At 45.2% G+C, this 21,794-nt stretch overlaps 1 protein-coding gene across 12 annotated transcripts in view; it reads right to left on the reverse strand.

The window, feature by feature from the left end:
- The window catches only part of PML (PML nuclear body scaffold), a 40,804-nt gene that overhangs the window by 18,751 nt on the left and 259 nt on the right, over positions 1-21,794 (reverse strand). For 11 of the 12 annotated variants that reach the window (XM_013059372.2, XM_013059371.2, XM_004758381.3 and 8 more), the window contains exons 2-4: positions 19,362-19,828; positions 1,678-2,258; positions 73-143 (exon numbers count right to left, since the gene is read on the reverse strand). In XM_013059372.2, the coding sequence (XP_012914826.1) occupies positions 73-143; positions 1,678-2,258; positions 19,362-19,828 (1,119 nt within the window). Of the gene's footprint in view, positions 1-72; positions 144-1,677; positions 2,259-18,621; positions 18,680-19,361; positions 19,829-21,794 lie in introns of those variants that run through there. The other variant, XM_045070714.1, reaches the window with a different exon arrangement.

A 21,794-nucleotide genomic window follows, 5' to 3' on the forward strand; every position in this document is an offset into this window, starting at 1 on the left:
CTCCTGCCAGAGGGGAACCTGACTACCCTGCTGGACCTTACAGCCTCCCCTTCACATCTCAGTCCATCTCACCAGCTCAATGTCAAGAGAGTCCCTGCGAGGGTTGGTAGCCTCTGGGCTGGCTCGCCGGGGTGGAGTTGCATCTGGAGAACACAGAAAAGGTTACAGGCAGGTTAGGGACATCCCTGGTGAGAGGCATCTTGGATGGGACAGTGACCAAGGAAACATCCCTTCTTGTTTTCCTAGAAACTCTTGCTTCAGGGCCTCTCATAGCACTGGGGGAGCTCCAAATGGAGCTTCCAAATGACAGAGGGGCTGTCATTTGGAAGGACAGCTCCCTGACTTCAGGAAGCATGAATCCAGCCGGGGGTGGGCAGTAGAGTACAAACCCCAGGGGCACTCTCTGTCCATCTCCTGGCCACCACCAAGGCAAAGTGTGAACAATCCTAAGGTTATCATTGCTCACTGACTTCCCTGCACACAGTGAGAGCTTCACGATACTCTTGTGATCTACAGCCTGATTTCTATTACATCTAATCTAAATTTTTCACGCTTTAGAAAAGAGCTCCTTGCCCCTCCACTGCCTAGTTACAATACGGAAGACAAGCTGTTTAAATCTGTTGGTGTCACTTCCTGTGTCCAGAGTAACATTCACTGCCTAGGTGGAAAACACACAAGTCCATGAGCACTCTAGGATTATACTTTTACAAGACCACTTCCCTCAGCTCTAGGGTAGCAGTGACGGATCCCTGATCACTGGCCCTTGCCCGGACGCCTTCAGATTCTGTTGCTACCCACCCCTTTCCTGAAAAGGGCATCCTCACACCAGTTTGTCTAACTAGAGCTCAGAGTTCAGTTAAGAGGGTCTGTCAAAAAGCTTTTAAAGCTTCTTCACCCTGGAGGCCCTTTTGGGCACCCCCTCCCTAGGGTCTCTTGAAAGCCCCACCTGATGTTACCAGCTCACACAGAGCTGCTACAACTCCAGCATTTGGACCGCAGAGCCGAGCACTACCTTGTTCTCCAGCTATGTGATGTGCTCCCATCTGTGCCCTGGTTGGGCTGGACAGCTCTCGAGTTCAGGAACTGGTCTGCTGTCTACTTCCCAAGTGCCCAATACCAGGCAGGGCACACAAAGGTGGGCAGCTGGTCCAGATGACTGGCCATGCTAGAGGCAAAGTATCTTCTCCACTGAGCCAAGGCATGGTTTTAGGTAAGCATCCGACCACCCCAGGGGGTTTCCTCAGCCCCCTTCTGCTCTAACCTCACGTTCCAGTTGACTTCTCTGTTGCTAGATAGAGGGTTTAAGCGAACTTCCTAGAGTGGTTACCCTTTGGGGCTAAAATGCTAGTGGGTCTGGTTCTCTGCTTTGTATTTTCTTAACTTCTCCCAGGGTCACAAGATCACAGCTAATCCAAAGGGTCTTGCAAATTAGTAAAATACGCCCCCTCTGGGAGGCTGCAGACTCCATGTCAGGGCCTACTCTCCTCCTCATCCCGCACTCTAGAATCAACGATGTGAGCAAACCCTAGACTTAATAAAACAAAAACCAAAAAACCCAGTTTCCTTTCCTATCACATGTAAATGACCTTTTCCTGCCCCTCTCCCCCAGGGAGGAAGAGCAAAGCAGAAGCTCTTAAGTGGTAAAGGGGCTGGTCACGTGGTGGCTCGGGTGCTTACCTGTCCCCTGAGTGATGCAGGAGACGAGTTCCTGCAGGCGCACTTTGAATTTGTCGAAGCTGTCGGTGCGCACAGAGGTCTGCAGGTACTGGGGCTCCTCCTGGCGCAGGCGGCCGAGCGCTTCCCGCAGGAAGCCATGAAGGTCCAGCACCTCCTGGTCGGAGGCGTAATGTTTCATCCTCTGCACCAGCGAACCTCCTAAACGGATGCGCTGCAGCACAGCTTCCAGGTGGCCCAGCTGGCCCGCAATCTCCTGGTAGCTGCGCTGGTACTGCGCGCTCACCCCCTCCAGCAGCGCTTTCTCCTGGGCCAGCACGTGCGTCACTAGTTGGCGCACGCGTGTGTGGATCAGCTCCTCGGTGTCTGCGCGCGCGCGGTCCAGCTGGCTGACAGCCGAGCGCATGTGCGCCTGCGCCGCCCCGAAAGCGCGGTCCTGCTCCTGCAGCGCCTGCGCCATGGCGTCCAGCTCCTTCTGCCGCTCCTGGATCTCGATGCTGATGTCGCACTTGAGCTCGCTGTGGATGTTATCCAGGAGCGCGCACGAGCAGCACAGTGGCTTGGAGCAGCCCCGGCAGTAGATGCTGCGGATACACAAGGCCGGCTTAGTTTTGGGCTCTCCTGTTCTCCCTTCACCCCCTACCCTTTAAACTTCCGTAATTAAACACCTCTTCAAAAATTACAAAACTCTGAATCACGGTATGTTTCTAGGTTCGTGGTCTTCCCGATTCAGAGAGTGTGAGTGTGTGTGTGTGTTGTTGTTTTAAAGATCTTATTTATTGATTTGAGAGAGAGAGAGAGAGAGAGAGCACAAGTAGGGAGGGAGAAGGAGAAGCAAGGCTCCTCGCTGGGCGGGGAGCCCCATGGGGGTTCCATCCCAGGACTCTGAGATTATGACCTGAGCTGAAAGCAGACTTAACCGACTGAACCACCTAGGCGCCCCTCAGTTTGTGGTTATGGTGCTAGCCTCCAAATTACCAATAAAACATTAGAACATAAAAAGTTACTAAAGCAACAACTGCTAGTCTTCGTCTGTGGAACAAGGCACAGATACACAAAAAGTTAATCATCTTCTCACACCACTTCTGAATTTCTTTTCCTTTCTTCTGAGGCAACTAGATGAGCATCTGGGTGCATCCTTCCACAACTCTTCACAAACCACTTTACGCAAATAGCCAGACAATGAAGCTGCTTGCAGGATTTTAAGGACTCGATACATTTCATCCCATGTAAGCCTTGGTAGAGTTTCCATGGGGAGAATTATCCTTATCCTCATTTCATAGATGAAGAAACCTAGACATTCAGAGGTTAAAAAATTGGCTCAAGGATCCACAACAATTTTGGTGGGTTGATACTTGTTCCTCAAAACAAAAACAAGATCATGCTGTGAATGAGGTCAGGAGTAATGACTTTGCAATTTCCTCCTCTAATTTAACTTTTTTCAGGACATTCCTGGAGGTGTAATAAATATAGATCTTACTGTATTCTTACATATATTCCTTTTTAATAGATTTTATTTATTTACTTGACAGAGAGACAGAGATCACAAGTGGGCAGAGAGGCTAGCAGAGGTGGGGGGGAGCAAGCCCCTTCCTGAGGAAAGAGCCTAATGTGGGGCTCAATCCCAGGTGCCTGGGATCACCACCTGAGCTGAAGGCAGATACTTAACCAACTGAGCCACCCAGGCGCCCCTATGTATTCTCTTTACTAGCTCCTTTAAATTCCGTATGTACCACAACTGATCAGTCATTCTCCTGTTAATGGACATTCCAGGGATTTCCTATTTGTTTTTTATTTTATTTTTTATTTTTGAAGATTTTATTTATTTATTTGAGAAAGAGTGAGCACGAGTGGGGTGAGGGGCAAAGGGAGAAGCAGACTCTCCGCTGAGCAGGGAGGCCAATGCAGACTCAATTCTCCAACTCTGACTCATGACCTGAGGCCAAGGCAGACACTTAAGTGACTGAGTCACCCAAGCACCCCCAATGCTCTCCTATTTGCACATTTTTTGTTTCTTTTTGCCACTATGGTCAATGCTTTATGTGGCCTAACTCATGGATGCTTGTTTCTATGAAACAGATTACAAATAATAGGAATGCTAAATCAAAGAATAAAAATAAAATTTTTTATTTATTTAATAGAGTTTAGCTAACAGACACTTCCATAGCATTTACTATGTGTCAGACACTATTATAAGCATTTGAGAAATATCAATCCTTTTAATCTTCCTAATGCTCCTACAGAGTAGGAATTTTTATATACTCATTTTAAGGATGAGGACACTGAACAAGAGGAACAATAACTTGTCCAAGGTCACACAATTCATCAGTGATAGAGTCCCAAGGCAAAGTGTGGTAGGCAGAATAATGTATGAATTCCCAGAACCTGAGTATGTTACCTTATATAATGATAAGGACTTAGTCCATATGATTAAGTTAAGGATCCAGGATGGGAAGATTATCCTGGATCATCTGGGTGGACCCACTGTAATCACAAGGGTCCTTATAAGGAAAGAGGGGGAGGCAGGCAGGTGTGAGGAAGAAGATGTGATCGAGGAAGCAGAGGTCTTGTGGTGCTACCTGCTGCCTTTGAATATGCAAGGGGGCCATGAGCCAAGGAAAGAAGGCAGCATCTAGAAGCTGGAAAAGGCAAGAAAACAGATTGGCTCCAAGAGCCTCCAAAAGGAATGCGGCCCTTGATTTTATCTCCATGAGACCCATTCAGACTTCTGACCTCCAGAGGTATGTAGTAACAAACCTGTAATGTGTGAAGCTCCTATATGTGTGCTAATTTGTTAGAGCAGCAATAGGAGACTAATATAAGACCCCAGGCAGTCTGGCTCAAATCCCTGGTCTGACACACCGCAACACCCCCTCTTCAAATGCTCCCAGGAAAATATTGTTGATCACTTCCTCAGAAAGTCTGCTGTGATTTATTCTCATTAGCAGTGATAGTCAGCCCACTTGCAGCCAGGAGAAAGGGTTTTAGCTGGAGCCACTCTGGCCTTAGTTACCGAGATCAGCTTGTCCTGTTGGCTAGCCAGACTCTAAAAACTGCCACCAGTTACCAGTCCTCAGCTTTGCCAGTTCCCAGCCTCCCCAGATCAGAAGAAGGCAGGGCCTCGAGCCTGAACCTCTTGATCAAACACAAGACACTTATTCCAGTCCAGCAGAGGTTTCTTGGAGAGCCCTGAGTGTGAGGGAAGCATGCGGGCTGCAGCTAGGTCGAGGGCATTCAGATCCGCCAGCCTGGGGAAATCTAATGTAAGTGACAGATACCCATTACCATGAGGCAGGGCCAGGGACTGAGGTTAATTGGCAGCTGAAGCAGAGAAAAGAGCCAGGCAAACGTGGATCTGACCTGGGCTCTGTGCCCTTGGCAAGTCACTTAACCTCTCTGTACCTCGGTTTTCTTATCTGTAAAACAGGGATAATCCCCAGCTCATACTGGAGTGCCACAGACGATCAAATGAGAGAGGTGCTACATAAATGTTCTCAACAAAGGCTGTGATGACTGTAATTGCCTGAACTATTAATACTCACCAAGATACTATTAACAAGAAATGCTGAGCGATTATGAAAAGAAATAATTGCAGAGGGCAGCTTGGCAACAGCCATCAAAATCAGGAACATATTTATCCTCTGAACCAGCAATCCCTCTCCTACGCGTCTGTTCTGTAGCTCTATCTCTAATTTACAAAGTAGCATCTGTACAATGCAACACAGTATGTAAGAGCAAAGAACAGAAACAAGGGTAGGCAATGAGTTTCATAAATTAGGATTGTATTCCATACAGTGGAATGCTGTGCTGCTGTGAGAAATTGAGGACGCTCTTTATATGGAAAAATCTCCATGGCAAAATGCAGATAATAATAGGAGAAATAGAAAGATTAAATGAGTATGTATATATATATATATATATATGATTAGACTAGTGACTAGCATATAATGAGTGCTCAAAATTTATTATTATTATTATTATTATTATTATAATGCATATTTTAAATAAAATTGGGGTGCCTGGGTGGCTCAGTCTGTTAAGTCTGCCTTTGGGTCAGGTCACGATCTCAGGGTCCCAGGATTGAGCCCTGAATTGGGGAGAGGGGAGTCTGCAGCTCCCTCTCTCTCTGCCCCTCCCCCCGTTCATGTTCTCTCTCTCTTTCTAAGAAATAAATAAATAAATAATCTTTTAAAAAGAAATAAATAAAATAAATAGGATTCCACCTATTGGGTAAGAATGAAGAAAAGTAAAAATACATTCACATTTGGTTGTATCTGAATAAAAACATCTTAGAAGGACACACAAGTTAAAAAAAGTGATATGGATGGGATGGGGGAGAGGTGGGTGGAGTGAGACACTTCACTGCAAGCCTTTTAAATTGGTATCATGTTTGGGGTGCCTGGCTGACTCGGTCCGTTGAGTGTGCGACTCTTGGTCTCAAGGGTTGTGAGTTTTGAGCCCTACGCTGGGGGCAGAGATTACACTAAAATATGTTTTTGTTTTAATGAAATCCTGTGATTGCTTTCATTTTAGAACCTTGTGAATGTGTCACCTATTTTTTAAATGAAACAACAGAATACTAATCAACATGGGCAACTATATAGCATGTAGAAATATAGGAAGAACTAAGTAAAATCTGCAGTCACTTTTTTAGCTTTGGACTCATGGGAGGGGCTGCGTCTGAAGGTAGCCCCTTCCTTAGAAAGAGTGTTCCAAGCCTGGGAGGGGAGTGTTCCAAGCCTGGCTGGCGGGAGAGCAAGACCTTCCGGGTTGACCACAGTCTCTGCTTAGGACCTATTCCTGAGCCCATCTGTCCTGAATGGGGTGTTCCTAGGGAAAGTGGCCACCGCTCCCCAACTGGCTGGAAGCATCCCTGTGGGGTGGCTGGCCTACAGCAGGGCCCTTGGGTCTGAAAGCCCACAGCCTTCCAAGAAAACTGAGGTGTGGACCATAAAAAGGAGTGAGCCATCAAGGGGATCTCACCTGGGACCAGGACCCAGTTCCTAGGCCTAGGGTTCCTTCGTTCTCCCTCAAGGAACACTCATGGAGCACCAATGGTGTGCCTGGACATGGGAGGCAAGGGGAGGTTGGCATGTGCCCACGAGGAGCTCCATGACAAAAGCCCAAACTTACCACAGACATAGAGAAGACTAGTTCTAAAGCAAAACAACAGTTATTTGCTCTCAAAAGAATGAACTAAAAATAGCATAGAATTAACATGAAGTTGCTCCAGAAGGTGGCCAGAATACACCAGAATGAAGAGTAGAAAATTGCTTAATTCTATCCCAGCAGTATGAACAAAGAGAAATATGGAAGAAATTTCCATGCTCTCATTCACAAACAGCAATTTTCAAATGCTTAAAAAAAATGTAGACATAATCTTACAAAAAATATACATATGAGAAAAAAGACAAAACTCCACTGAGAGAGAAAAGTCTAAAAAATAGAAAGATGTGGGGCGCCTGGGGGGCTCAGTGGGTTAAGCCTCTGCCTTCGGCTCAGGTCATGATCTCAGAGTCCTGGGTTCGAGTACCGCATTGGAGGGTCTCTGCTCAGCAGGGAGCCTGCTTCCTCTTACCCCCTTCCCTACTTGTGATCTCTCTGTTAAATAAATAAATAAAATCTTTAAAAACAACAACAACAACAACAAAAACAGAGAGATGTACCCAAGGTCCCAACTGGAGAGGCTGAATATTAAGATTAATAATTCTTCTCAAGTTAATATGAAGGTTTAAGGCAATTTGAATCAAATTACAGATGAGAATTTGAAACTTCACCAACTGATTCTAAATTTCACAAGATGGGAAAAATAGGATAGGACAGTTATGAAAATTTGGGGAAATCAGCATCAAGAAAGGGAATTTTCTCTGCCAGATAACACAAGAGAGAATGACTGTTTTTAAAAGAGAATGTGTGGGGAACCTGGGTGGCTCAGTTGGTTAAACATCCAACTCTTGGTTTTGGGTCAGGTCATGATCTCAGGGTCGTGAGATCGAGCCCCACGGCGGGCTCTGTACTGGGCATGGAGCCTGCTTAAGATTCTCTTTCTTCTTCTGCTCCTCCCCCCAAAGCACATGGTCTCTCTCTCTCTCTCTCTCTCTCAAATAAATACATAAAACTTAAAAAAAAAAAAAAGTATATGTCATGCTAGCCTCAGAAAAGATAACGATCAGCAGAATAGACCACATTAAATCTGGCATCGATAAGACCGTGACAGTTTATGGAACAAAGAAAGCATCCACATTAATGAACATTAAACAATTTAATTCAACAACTGGCATGGAGAAAACTGGCTACTAGGGGGCAAAAGGCAAGTTAGAGCTTGCTTCACCCATCACACTACAACACATTTCTGATGGGTCACAGAGTTAAATGTGAACCATGACACCAGGGATACAATAGTTGACTATTTACTTATGATGGTGAAGACTTTATAACCACTGAAGAAATGGGAGAAATCCCACAATCAACAGATGCAACTACTGAAAATTCAAAACCATGTATTTTCTGGAAAGACATTCACAGCTTCCTACCATGAGAAAAGCAAGTTACGGAATGCTACGTGCTGTTCATTTCATTTTAGATGATTATAGAGATCGCAAGAAGGAGAGGAAAGAGTGTATATCGGTGGGAATTAGTTACTTCTTTCTCTTTCTCCCTCCCCACCTTTTCATCCATTTAGATCTCCCCAAAATTTCCATAATTACTTTGAAGTGAAGGAGTTAAGACTTTATTTTTATTTATTTATTTTTTTAAAAAAAGATTTTATTTATTAATTTGACAGAGAGAAATCACAAGTAGACGGAGAGGCAGCCAGAGAGAGAGAGAGGGAAGCAGGCTCTCTGCTGAGCAGAGAGCCCGATGCGGGACTCGATCCCAGGACTCTGAGATCATGACCTGAGCCGAAGGCAGCGGCTTAACCCACTGAGCCACCCAGGCACCCCAGGAGTTAAGACTTTAAATGGGAGGCAATGGAGACCTCAAAAAAACATTCCATCTAGGAATTACAAAGTTCTTCCTCTTCCTCCCTGAGACTGATTGTTTCGCTTATCCGTTTATGATCATTTGGTGAACTGACTATGCTGTTGGTATTTTAATAAAAGCCTCAACATATTTCCAGGGTTCTCAGTCTCCCTATAAACTGCTGTACCAAAGGCCATGTGACAGGAGGAAGGGTATGGGTTCTGGAAGTGGAGAGCCATGGGCCTGAATCTGAGCCGTTCCGTTCCTAGTGACAAGGCCTTGAGTAAATGACTTTCTCTCTCTAGAGTCTGAACTTCCCCATCTATAAAATGGAGATAGATAAGGACACCTCTCATGGACTGTTGCAAGGACAAAGATGGGCTTGTGTATGTGAACTCACCTGAATAGTGGCCAGGTCCACCTTGGATATTCTGGAACCATGAAAGAAGGGGAGGCATGAACTACCCCCATACACATGACAGGCATAGCCCTTCTATGGGTGTGTGAAGCTCTTAAACCTGAACAGTACGGAAACATCGCACTGAGTGTGGTCTCTGGGCTGTCCCCTTCCCACTGTGGTCAGACCATCCTAGTGCAGCCACACCTCCCGCCAGAGACCAGAGCGGCATGCACTTCTGCTGTTTTAGGAAACAGGGTAGCTCGAAAATGCAGGAAGCAAAAATCCTATGAAAATGGGAGCTGTAGAGGAGAGCAGGCCCCAGAGCAGGACTCTAGGGCGGGGCCCGGCTTTGTAGAACAGCAACCAAAAACCTCTCTCCTCTACCACCCTCCCTCCACAAGAGGGTGGGGAGCTTTCCCTTGGGTAGTGTTAGCAAAAGGAGCAGCCTCCTTTGCAGACTCAAATGATCAGCTGGAGGGCAAGTAATGGGACCCATCAGTTATTTACACAGGAGTAGGAACTCATTTAATCAGACAGGTTTCCTGCACTCTGCTGGGGAACAGAGTTGAGGAAAGATTTCTGAAGCTGGGAGAGGAGCTGGGTAATTGCAGAACCTGGGATACTGACAGTGAAAGCATTATTCCTGGTCACCTCCCCTCCTCCAACCCTTCACTGGTTGAGAAGGTGGTGGCAGAGACGGGAGAACCTGAGGGCTCAGAGAGGAAGATGCTAGAAAAGAAGGAGCAAGGAAAGGAGAGAGGAGAAAGCCTTGTCCGTTTTCCACTATGGTCTTACGCCAACCCCATACCCAAGAATGACGAAGAGGAAGTTTGTGCTTTTCCTTCCCCACTGGTTTCTAGGCCATCCCTGCTCCCAAGTCAGAGGGCTGGCATATCCATGGTGGACAGCGTTCTGAGAGGTCACATCGCTGCCCTACTTATCCAGAGAATGGCACTGCCCATTGAAAGGCCACTCAAGCCAAAGACCAAAAAAAAGATTACTAAGCACCAACTGTATGCAGGCATGGTGCTAGGATATAAAGGTAGAATCCTGGTTCCTAAATTTGTCCCATCAGTTCCCATTGCTACCACCTTTGTTTTTGCCGCAGTCGCAACTTATCTACTTTGGCGCTGTCCCCTAAGGCCTCTCTGCTTCTGGTCTCTCCAATCAACCTTCCCCAGTGCCACCAACACGGTATTTCTACAATGTGAGGACCATCACACACTCAGAAGTACAGTCAAGACAGTATCAAGCACAAGACATTTTTAAAGCATCTTATGAGTTATGTGTTAATAAAGTAGATTCAATTTTTGGAATACTGTGAGATAACTTGGGGGAATTCACTGAGTTTTATAACAACACACTACAATTATACAGTATTGAATACTAGCGAACTAGGAATAGGAATTTACGTGCCCACAAATGTTGCAAGACAGCAAGACAAGGTTTATCACACAGACGAGTATGGTGGACATCAAACTATTTAAATCTGATCTGATTTGGGGTGCCCAGGTGGCTCAGTCAGTTGGGCACCCGATGTTTGGTTTCTGCTCAGATCAAGGTCTCAGGATAGTAAGGTTTAGCCCTGCCATTGGGCTCTGTGCTCAGCGGGGAGTCTGCTTCTTCCACTCATCCTCTGCCCCTCCCCCTGCATGCACACACTCTCTCATGAGTGCTCTCTCTCTCTCACAAATAAATAAATACATCTTTATATCTGATCTAGTTTCAGTAAAGGAGATGGCAAAAGAGATGGAAACAACTAAAACAATCGATTAATTAAAGCCATGAATGAGGGGCGCCTGGGTGGCTCAGTGGGTTGGGCCGCTGCCTTAGGCTCGGATCATGATCTCGGGGTCCTGGGATCGAGTCCCACATTGGGCTCTCTGTTCAGCAGGGAGCTTGCTTCCTCCTCTCTCTGCCTGCCTCTCTGCCTACTTGTGATCTCTCTCTGTCAAATAAATAAATAAAATCTTTAAAAAAAATTAAAAAAATCTTTAAAATAAAATCTTTAAAAAAAATGAGAAAAACATTATTTGATGATTAAGTTAACACTAACTTAACACCTGTTATTAGTTAGATGGCATATGGTATAAAAAGGCAGCTCTTCTACAGAGCCATACCGATCTTGAAATACTTCTCCAACTCTAACAGCTTTGGCAGAACAAATCCAAATAGAAAAAGATGCCAAAGCAGGAATTTGTTACAAAATTCAAAGACCAAAGTTAATCATTAAATGTTAATAGAATCTGGTAAAATAGAAAACAGACAGTAACTCCTTACATATAGGAAACAATTTTGATAGTCTCAAGTACTTTTATCACAATGCGTACAAAATGATTTTATGTAACTCTGAATGTATACTGTGGTTCTGATCATCATTACTCATTCAATGATCATGAAGTAAATCAGTTTCCCCCAAACTGTAGTAATACTGTTAAGATTATGAATTGGGAAAACCTGGAAATAATAAATTAATGATTATAATACCATAATGGTGATAGAGGTAAATGAGGAGGAAAAGGAAGAGGAAAAAAGAGGAGTAAGAAAATTTCACTGACATAAAGAGACTTTAATTATTATTATTACTATTTTAGTCTCTACGATTTTGTTTATTTATTTATTTATTTGAGAGAGAGAGAGAGGGAGTGAGAGCAAGAAGCACAAGCAGAGGTAAAGAATCCCAGGCAGATTCCATGCTGATTTGGAGCCTGACGTGGGGCTTGATCTTTCCACCCGAGTATCATGACTTGAACTGTAATGAAGAGTCAGATGCTTAACTGACTGAACCATCTAGGCCCTCTGAAATAAATAGAATTTTTAGATTGAAGGAGCCTGCCAGGTTCCAGAATAATCTGATACAAAGTGCTCAACACTAAGACAGTTTGGTTAAATTAATAAACTTCAAGAAAACGTATCTTTAGGTATCAAGACAGAAAAAGCAAATAAATTTGGCTCAGTCCTTTCCTCATGAACACGGAATGCTGGAAGACAATGCAGCAGTCTACAAAATTCTACAGGCAACGGCGTGTAGATTACATTATACCCAGCGAAGGTATCACTCAAGCAGAACAGCAACTGATAGACATTTTCTAGGAATTTGGACTGCTTACTGACAACATCCATCCAACTAAGAGCTTAATCAAAGTAAAGAATTTGCAAGAAGGAATGCCAGAGTAAAATGGCCAGGGCCATGCCTGAGAGCCATCTTAACACAGAATCAAGACAGGTAGATGGCAGTAGTCCATCCTGATCTTTCTCAGCAGAGACTCTATTATAAAAACAAGCTACAATGACTCCAACCTCTTAATGTATTAGCAACATATATATAGTTTTTGCTTACGGTTAGATATTTTAGGAAACATTTTAGGATGAAGAAGTAGTTCTTTGAAGTTTAGTTAAGTCCAATTTTACTTCCATATCTTTTGCTTGTGTGAAGGTCAAGGGAATTTAAATTTATTATTGCTTAAACAGCATGCTTCCTTTTAATAATCCACTTCCAAGGGAAAAAACACTCTGAGTTTAAAAAGCAACTTGCTGGGGCACCTGGGTGGCTCAGTGGGTTAAGCCTCTGCCTTTGGCTTGGGTCATGATCTCAGGGTCCTGGGATGGAGCCCAACATCAGGCTCTCTGCTCAGCAGGGAGCCTGCTCCCCCACCCCCACCCCCGCCGCCACCGCCCCCCTCTGCCTACCTCTCTGCCTACTTGTGATCGCTCTCTGTCAAATGAGTAAGTAAAAAAAAAAAAGCAACTTGCAGAATCCCTTTTTGTACCTCAGCCTGGTTATGAGTTGCAGATTGCCTGAATGCAGAGGCCAGCAGTGCCAGGAAAGGCACACAGTCTGCAGTCAAGAAGCCCTGCACCTGTTTGGGCTTTAGCTCATACAACATCTCCTATTTGGGTGAGCTCCCATTAGTGCACCGGCCTCTCGCCTCATTTATACAATGGGAACAGTTCTCTGTTCCTCAAAAATCTTTCAAGAAGGTATGAGAATGAAGATGACAACCCAGGGAAACCAGCTCAAAAGACAGGAAAGTACGATTGTATTAACAATTTATGTATTAACTCCAACCAGAAGAGCCCATTCTCTGCCCACAGAGGAAAAGGGAAAGCTTTCTGTTAGAAGGGGACTGCCCAAGTGCCAAGGGGTTAGGGAGCTTCCCTTGAGGCTGGCTTCCAACCTGTCCAGCTGCACAGACAGCTAGCTGATCCAATCAGAAACACCACTCAGACTAGGCTTAGAATTTGGGAAGAGATTTTTGCTCTTTCCCAGTGGATTTAAGGATGAGGGCATGTACAAGGGCCTCTGGAACTGCTGTGTTCATCTGGCAAGCAGGAGAGAGAAAGCCTTCTGTGAATGGAGCTGACTGGGAGGAAAGCCACGTCCCAAGAAACACAGAGAAAATAGGTCCTGGTGACACAATTTGAATACCTAATCAAGTGGGGTCAGAAGGCAGCCACAACCTTATTCACCTCTTACAGAAGCCATTCATTCATTTTAGCTTAAGCCACCAGATAAAAATTTGTTACCGATTTACGGATTTGTTTCAGCTGTAACTCATTCAGAAGACCCTCCTGGAGATACAGCTCACATGTCCCTGCAGCCACACATTCAACCAAATCTACTTTAGAGCTCCACCTCCCATCCTAGCTGCCTCCATGAAACGAAAGCAGTTGCTGTCGGTGATGGAAACAAGTCCCCTGGGCGAGTTCATAGGAAAACTTGGAAATGGAGTACTTGACCGTGCCCTAACTCCTGGCAGCAGCCTTCTTCCTGTCCACGAGGTGCTCCTGGGCCAGCTCTCGATCCCAGTAAGATCATCATTCCCCAAGAAGATGCAATTTACTGATAACTTCTACAGAGGGTACCAGGAAGGCCCCAGGCAAGGCCGGGACTAGGAGGCCAGCCAGACACCCGCAGTGCAGACTTTCAGGAGGCACTTGTTTGGTTCATGAGGTCAAGGGGGCTCCTTAGAGGTGACGCCTGCGGCATCTGGCCTTCCTCCCCTGAGCCCTGACCCTCAGTGGGCCCATCAGGATGTCTCTTCCATTCTCTTCTCAGTTAGCAGCCCTTCCTTGCCATCAGCTCTGCCGCTGCACACTGTCTGCCTCGGCCCTGAACTTCCCCTTGGCCTGTCCAGCCTGCTTCTCCCTGACCTGTTGTGAATCACGCCAACTTTCGGTCTTGGGAACTCTCCCCAGTTTATGATCTCATCACAGCTTTCAAACTGGATTAATAGGTCTTTCATTTTTTTTCACTCAACTAATTCAAATGCTTTCTGGCTATAAGCTTTGATGGCCCTGGACTCCTTCCCCTACCCCATCCAGCCAAGCTTTGGGATCTGAAACCCAGATATGGGTCTCAGTTCCCACTGCTGGCCTAGACCCATCATACTCTTGGGTTGAAGGCACTCCCTAGCACTCCCAAATACACATGATGGAAAGGCTGGCAGTCACCTTGACCTCCAGGTCAGGCAGGCCCTGGGAGTGTGAGATTTGGACCTTTTCCCCAGCCTTCCATCTCTCCATTCTTGTAGGCCTCACCCCCACCTGGACCATGGCCTCCATCTCCTAGTGAGGCTCCCTTTTCTCTGGGGCAGATTTGCTTCAGTCTCTACTGGTCAATCTCCTCAAATTCTTTGTGGAATGGGGTGATATATAAAAAAGCATGTAGCCAAACAAAGAAGGCTCTCCAGGTTTCCCAAATTTACCCACTTTACAGAACCGTGGTACAGAGAGGGAATCTAATCCTCGCACCCTCTGCCTTAACATCCGTCAGTGGCTTCCAACAGAGCCCCAGAGCCCCCCACCCCACGACCAAGAGTCCCCTTCAAAGTAAGTTCTATAGGCCATTCACTGGTAAAACAAGGACTGCATGAAAAAGGAGCAAGCTGAGAACATTCTATGCCCCAGAAATGACAGGACAGAGTCCTAACTCCAAGCCCCCCATGTCTGACTCCAGCTCACCCTTCCAGCCCCTGCCTTCAGGCATACCCTTTACTTACAATTCCTGAAATGCAGCAGACTCCCACGTGCCTCTCTGCCTTTGTACCTGCTGCCCGGCCCACCCCACCATGCCCCTGATGCCATTTGTCCTTTTTTATGTATCAGGCTAAATGTGACAGCCTCATGGAAGGAAGCTGCCTTCTCCAGCCAATGCCTTTTCTAAGATGATTCACTTTTGTGCCTGTGTGCCTCCTCCCTTCTGCCCTCAACAACAGACAGAGCACAGACACCAAGGTCAACCCTTTGCCGAGCAGGGACAGAGTTAACGGGACAGTGTGAAATTATGCAAGCCCAGAATGAGAAGGCTTCCTGTTGGCACTTGACAGCCCTCACGATTAGTTGTAGGTCTGGTTTTTCTACCAGACTGTGACCTCACAGAGTGCCAGGCCTCTATCTGTTCACAGTTATACCCCAGTGCCTAGCGGATGGCCTGCCACATAGAGGAAGTAGGCCGAAAAAATGTACAGATCAATGCTAGTGGCCCCAGGGCAAACACTCCCAGGCTGAGTTCTAAGTCTAAAGTCACCTCTGGAGCTGCTCCCCAGGCCGAGTCCTAAATCAGCTCGCTCGCATCAAGGGATGGAGTGCTTATTACCGCACTATGACCTGAAGAAAGCTGTGGGTTATTTATGGCACTGAAGTTTCAGGCAGAAAACAGAAGTTGAGGGTTTCCAGTAACCACTGACTAATTGTGAAACAATGTGAATTGTGAGTGTCTGTGTATGATGTTCAAAATATATATATATATCTTTTTTTATTTAGCGAGTGAGCGAGAGAGGGTGTGCAGGAGAGGAGGTGGGGCAGAGGCAGAGGGAAAAGGAGAAAGAAAATGCCAGGCAGATTCCACCTTGAGCGCAGAGCCCTGTGTGGGGCTGGAGCTCACAACCCCAACATCACGACATGAGCCAAAACCAACAGTCAGACGTTCAACAAGTGAGCCACTCAGAACCCCCTCTGTATATGATTTTTAGGCATTATGGTCAGGTTTTTGAAGCTATCCACATTGCTCAGGGGACCGGAATCCTGCCCTCTTGGCTGGACCAGCCTTGCCCCTTGTACCTAGAGAAAAACCCACTCCACCCGCTACATCGGACCACTCATAAGCCACTAAGAAATAAGAAATAAGAAAGGGGGAAAAAGAAAAGAAAAGAATAGAAAGGGGACATCATTACAGTTGTAAAGGAAATTTTTAAGAATGCAAGAAGGACTGGAAAATTTTCCAGAAAATCTAACCCAAGACCCATAACAGACCAGTACCAGGGAGAAAATCTACTCTTCAAAAAAAACACAAGTTTCAGATAGTTTTTTAAGAAACTTCTACAAACCCAAACTACATATGTTCTTCAGTTGTTCTAGAACAGAGAAATTATAGGAACTTAATGTTGACTTAGAACTTAACATGTGCCAGGCACTGTGCTAAGCAATTTTGAGTGTGTGTGGGGGTGTGTGTGTATGTGTGTGTGTATGCCATGTTCAAAAAAGCTTACAAATTCACTAAAAGAGATTAGTAGAAAATAAGTCAAAAACCTTGAAAGAAAGCATATGTATTCATAAAAATTGATCACACTTATAAATACAGACAAAAGCCTAAATAAAAGAGTATTGAATGGAATTGAGCTATGAATTAAAATAATAGTATATCAGGACCAAATAGGCTTTTTCCTCCAGGGAATTAAAAAAAAATGGCTCAACATAAATAATGTTATATAATTCATTACACTGAAAGGTCAAGGGACACTTTCATAGAATCCCAAAGAACACCCATTCCTGAGTTAAAAATAAAACAAAATAGTAGCCACAAAAAAACTGTTAAGCTAGAAGTGGGAGGCAACTTTCTGAACGTGATTTTGTAAAGTTACCTAAAGGAAGCCAGCAATAAAGAGCACAGTATACAAGAAAAATTCTCACGAAAGATAGGAATAAGATAAAGTAGTCTTTTCTTTTCTTTTTAAGTTGCCTTTTCTAACCACTTCCTTTCGCTCTTTAATGTTATTCTGAGGGTTCTAGCTAACAAAGCTACAAGGAGGTAATATGTATAAATCCTGGAGAGAAAAAAGTTTTTATTATTTGCCAATGACATGATTTGTTTACCTAGGAAATCCAAAAATAATCAATTGGAGAAACTTACAAAAATAAAAGAGCTCAATCAGATGGCTGATATAAAAAATTAGGAGGCTTAGAGGATGTTAATGATAACCAGCAAGAAATGGTAATGGAAAAGATTTTATTCACAGGGTTGTTAAATATTATAAAATTTAACTATAATTTAAAAGTCCAAGAGGTATAGCCATAAAACTATAAAACTCCAAAGATATAACCAGAGATGACGACAACTCTCCCCAGATTTCATACAGTGTCAGTCAAAATCCCAATGAATATGTAATGTAAGTTCTTTTTTTTTTTTTTTAAAGATTTTACTTATTTATTTGACAGATAGAGATCACAAGTAGGCAGAGAGGCAGGCAGAGAAAGACAGGGAAGCAGGCTCCCTGCTGAACAGAGAGCCCAAGGCCAGGCTTGATGCCAGGACTCTGGGATCATGACCTGAGCCAAAGGCAGAGGCTCAACCCACTGAGCCACGCAGGCGTCCCGGAATATGTAAGTTCTGAAACTGCATCAACTCTAAGAACATAAGAAAAGCAAAAGCACTCCTGAAGAAGAATGGGAATTTGGCCCAAGCAATTCCCTATGGCAGTAAGGATTAGCATAGCAATAGTCGAATCGTCAGCACAAAACGGGTATTTACAAACATAGTGATTACTTGGGCATTTAGTACAGGATGGAATGGGCATTTGAGATGAAGGCAAGAGTGGATTACCCAATAAAAGTTGAGAGGAACCAGCTTTCCATTTGGAGAGAAAAGCAAAGTGAGGACTCCTACTTTATACCACCAAGAAAAAGAAATTCCATTCGAATTAAAGATTCAATTATAAACATAAAATCATGAGACTGTTAAAATAGAATATAAGAAAATATTTTTAACATTGGCCTGGGGGGGGGGGAATTCTTTCCTAGCTCGATCAAAGCAGGACACCATGCAGGAAGACAGGAGGAATTGGATGCTATAAAATGAAAAATTTAAACACAATCCCTCATTGGAAATGAAATGACCAAGGTGAACAAGGGAAAACTTTTGGACTGTTATTGGCTCTGAAATTAGAGGCTAATTTCTTGAAGAAAAAAACCCAAACAGGCAAAGGACCTAAATAGGCAATTCACAAATGAAGGAAAAAAACAAGGGCCAAGAAAGATAGCAAAAGCCACTAAAGCTTAACAACAAACAAGAAAAATCTAAATTCTAATGTCTGTCTGTCCAGGAATCTGCACAAGAGGCATTCTGGGAGAGCAGGTGGTACAAATCCAAGCAGAGCCAGAAGCAAGCCACAATCAGTTTTAGGAGGAATGCAGTTTTGAGTGTGTACCCAGTGGACAAAGAATGTGTTAGCCATGCAGATCTCCTAAAGAGGGCTGCTAAGAATCTTACAGGAGCAATCTCCTTACAGCAGGAAGAGTTCATGTAGGTATGCTACCTTTCTGGCTAAAAAGGGGAAATTAGGATTTATAAGACAATATACCCCTACCTGTGCATATATTCATAAAGAAACTCTGGAAACGTTCAAAACTGGTAACAATGGTGAACTGTGGGTAGAGGAGAAGTGGGAGGAATTCAGCAGATGGGGACAGAGTGACATGGAAACTTTGGCCCCTCTCTTTATAAACTGTGTAATTTTTAAAACCATACAAATGTAGTCTCAAAAATGCTGAATTAAAAATCCTGTACTGTTCAATAAAAATAATTTTAAGTGGATTCAATAGTTTGTTTTTTTACATATAGACATTCCGAGATGGCAAGTGTTATGGTTTTGACTTTTCAGACAGAAACTAAACTACCTGCATCTTATTGAGAGTTAACCATATACCCACACTCCCTGGCGGTGACACGGAGAATTCCACTTTAAGACTTTCTAAAGGGCAGTTTGGTAACATGTATCAAAGTGTAAAATTTTCATACCCCTGCACTGCAATAGCATTTCCATAATTTACCCTGTAGAAATGACTGGATAAGTGTTAGTAAAGATGATTCTGCGGCATTATTTATTACAGGGGAAACGGTTAACGATTACTATCCATTTGCATGGGATAACATAAACCATGGGCATGGCTCCAGATGCTGTCTATCTGCGGACCATACTCTTGAGTTGCAAAACCATGGGAGCTCCTTATCTCACATTTCCAGCCGTATGACCCTTTGGATCTCTGCTCACCGCACCATCTACCCTGCTCTAGGAGGTGCCACCCCAACCTGGGCCAGCGGGCTCACCTCGTCAACATAGGGGGGCAGTGGATGGGGTTGGAGCAGAAGATGCTGTTGGACCTGCGCATGCCATCAAGGAACTCCTTCGCTGACTGGCCGCGGAGCTCCGCCAGGGGCCGGACCTCATGCTTGACGAACCACTGGTGCGCCTCGAAGCACCCGGCACAGAGGATCTTCTCACACTCGAAACACCAGAAGTCCGCGGATTCTTTGCAGCGGTTGCAAACGGCCTTCACATCCACGATCTGCCTGTACACCGACAGGCGCCGCTGTAGACTCTCAAAGAAGACGTTATCCAGCACCATCGAGTCAGCGCCTAAGGGCCCAGGCAGCTGGCAGATCGGGCACTGCAAGTTGGACGCCTCCAGGCACCCCGAGCACAGCGTGTGCAGACAAGACAGCAGCTTGGGGCGCTTGGCTTCTACCTGGCACGCCTGGCAGCGCAGGAATTGGAATTCCTCTTCCAGGGCTTGCTGGGGGACCAGAGAGGTTGGGGTGAGCCTGAAATCCAGGAGTCCCCACCCACCAGACCGGCTCCTGAGGCTGGAGGCTGGGAGTGGGACTCCATATTCCATCCCCGGCAGTCATTGGATGATACAAAACCCAGGCTTCCCAGGACCACACTCCCCCACTTACTCAGTTCTTCCTGCTCTCACTCCCCAATGGACTGAGCATCTACTTCCCATAAGACACAGTACTGGCCCTGGGATCCATGGATGGATAAATCCCTGCCTTCCTGGGACTCCGTGTAGAAAGGAGATCCTTTAAGTGTTCTCATATAGCATCACATAAAGTGCATCCCGTGGTTTGGTGGCTCCTCAGAGAGTTAAATACAGGACTATCATATAATCCAGCAATTTCATTCCTAGATATATTTCCCCAAATAGCTGCAAACAAGTACCCAAACAGATACTTGCACACCCATGTTCATAGCACTGTTAGGCACAAGAGCCAAAAGGTAGAAACAACCCAAGTGTCCATCAAGGGATGACTGGATAAACACAAGGGTTCTACACGTGCAATGGACTATCATTCAGCTTTAAAGAAAAGAAGGTGGGGGGTGCTGGCTGGCTCAGTTGGTGGAGCATGTGACTCCTGATCTCCAGCTTGTGAGTTCAAGCCCCACCTTGGGTGTGTAGAGGTTACTTAAAAATAAAATCTTTACCGATAAATAAATAAAATGAAAAGGAAGGGCCTTCTCATACATGCTATGAGAGCCTTGAAGACATTATGCTAAGCAAAATAAGCCAAACACAAAAGAACAAATATTGCACAGCCCACTTATATGAAATATCTAGACTAGGCAAATCCACAGCAACAGAAAGTAGTTTGGAGGTTACCAGGACTTGGGACAAGGGAGTAATAATGAGCTACCACGTAAGGAGTACAGTTTCTGTTGAGGGTGATGAAAAAACTTTTGGAAACAGATGATGGTGGGTTACCCAACACTGTGAGATACATGTAATGCCACTGAGATGTACGCTTAAAAACAGTTAAGTTCTCGGGGTGCCTGGCTGGCTCAGTCGGTGGAGCAGGCAACGCTTGCTCTCAGGGTTGTAAGTTTGAGCCCCACATGGGGAGTGGAGATTCCTTACTAAAAATAAAATCTTTAAAAACATGGTAAGTTTTATGTTATGGATATTTTATAGCAAAAATAAAAAGTGCTTACTATACAGTACCTGGCCCATGAGGAGTGTTCATAATTAAGTAATACTACTCCTAGTTCTAATAATGCAAATTATAAAAATCACTGCAACCTGGTGCTTTCACGAAGGGGAGCCCAAAGGGCCTGGAAGAACATAGAGCAACGGATGTAAGTAGCTCCTCTGGGGAGGAAGGCAGCCGGGGAGTTTGTCGGAGAGAAGGCTGAGGCAAGTTTCCGGGAGTACCTTGTAAGCCCCTTGCGGGGGTGGACTGGGCATGCAGCATGCTCCAAGAAAAGGATCCTGGAGATACCCTAGCGGTGAAACCACCACAGGAGCTCTGAGGCCTTAGCCAGGGCACGTCTCTCATCTGGGCCAGTTTTCCACTTTCTCACCTGGGAACTTGGGTTTTGGTTTTCCACGCCAGGGACATGCCCCGGGCTCCAGGCCTGCGCAATAGGGCTCCTCCCGCCATTCTCCCTAATCCGTGCACCTTCTCCCGAGGCAGAGGTTTAGGGGGCGGGTCGCCAGAGTGGGCAGACAAGTCCAGTCCCAAGTGTCAGGGACCCTCAGCGTCTTGCCCCCTGTTCGTGGCGAATCCCAGCCGAGAGAGGCTCCCCTAACTCATCCTGCTGCCCTTTTTTACTCTCACGTACCCTTACCCCAGACAAGAGGGTCAGGACCCAATACCTGGTTTTCTCTCTGTGTCACTCTTTAAGGTACTTGGTCAAGTTGCCCTCTCCCTTCCCACCTCTACCCGCACCGTAGCGAATCAACGAAGCCTAAACCCCATCTC

Source organism: Mustela putorius, unplaced genomic scaffold (genome assembly GCF_011764305.1).
Source record: "Mustela putorius furo isolate JIRA1106 unplaced genomic scaffold, ASM1176430v1.1 tig00003972_pilon_pilon_pilon, whole genome shotgun sequence".
NCBI lineage: Eukaryota > Metazoa > Chordata > Mammalia > Carnivora > Mustelidae > Mustela > Mustela putorius.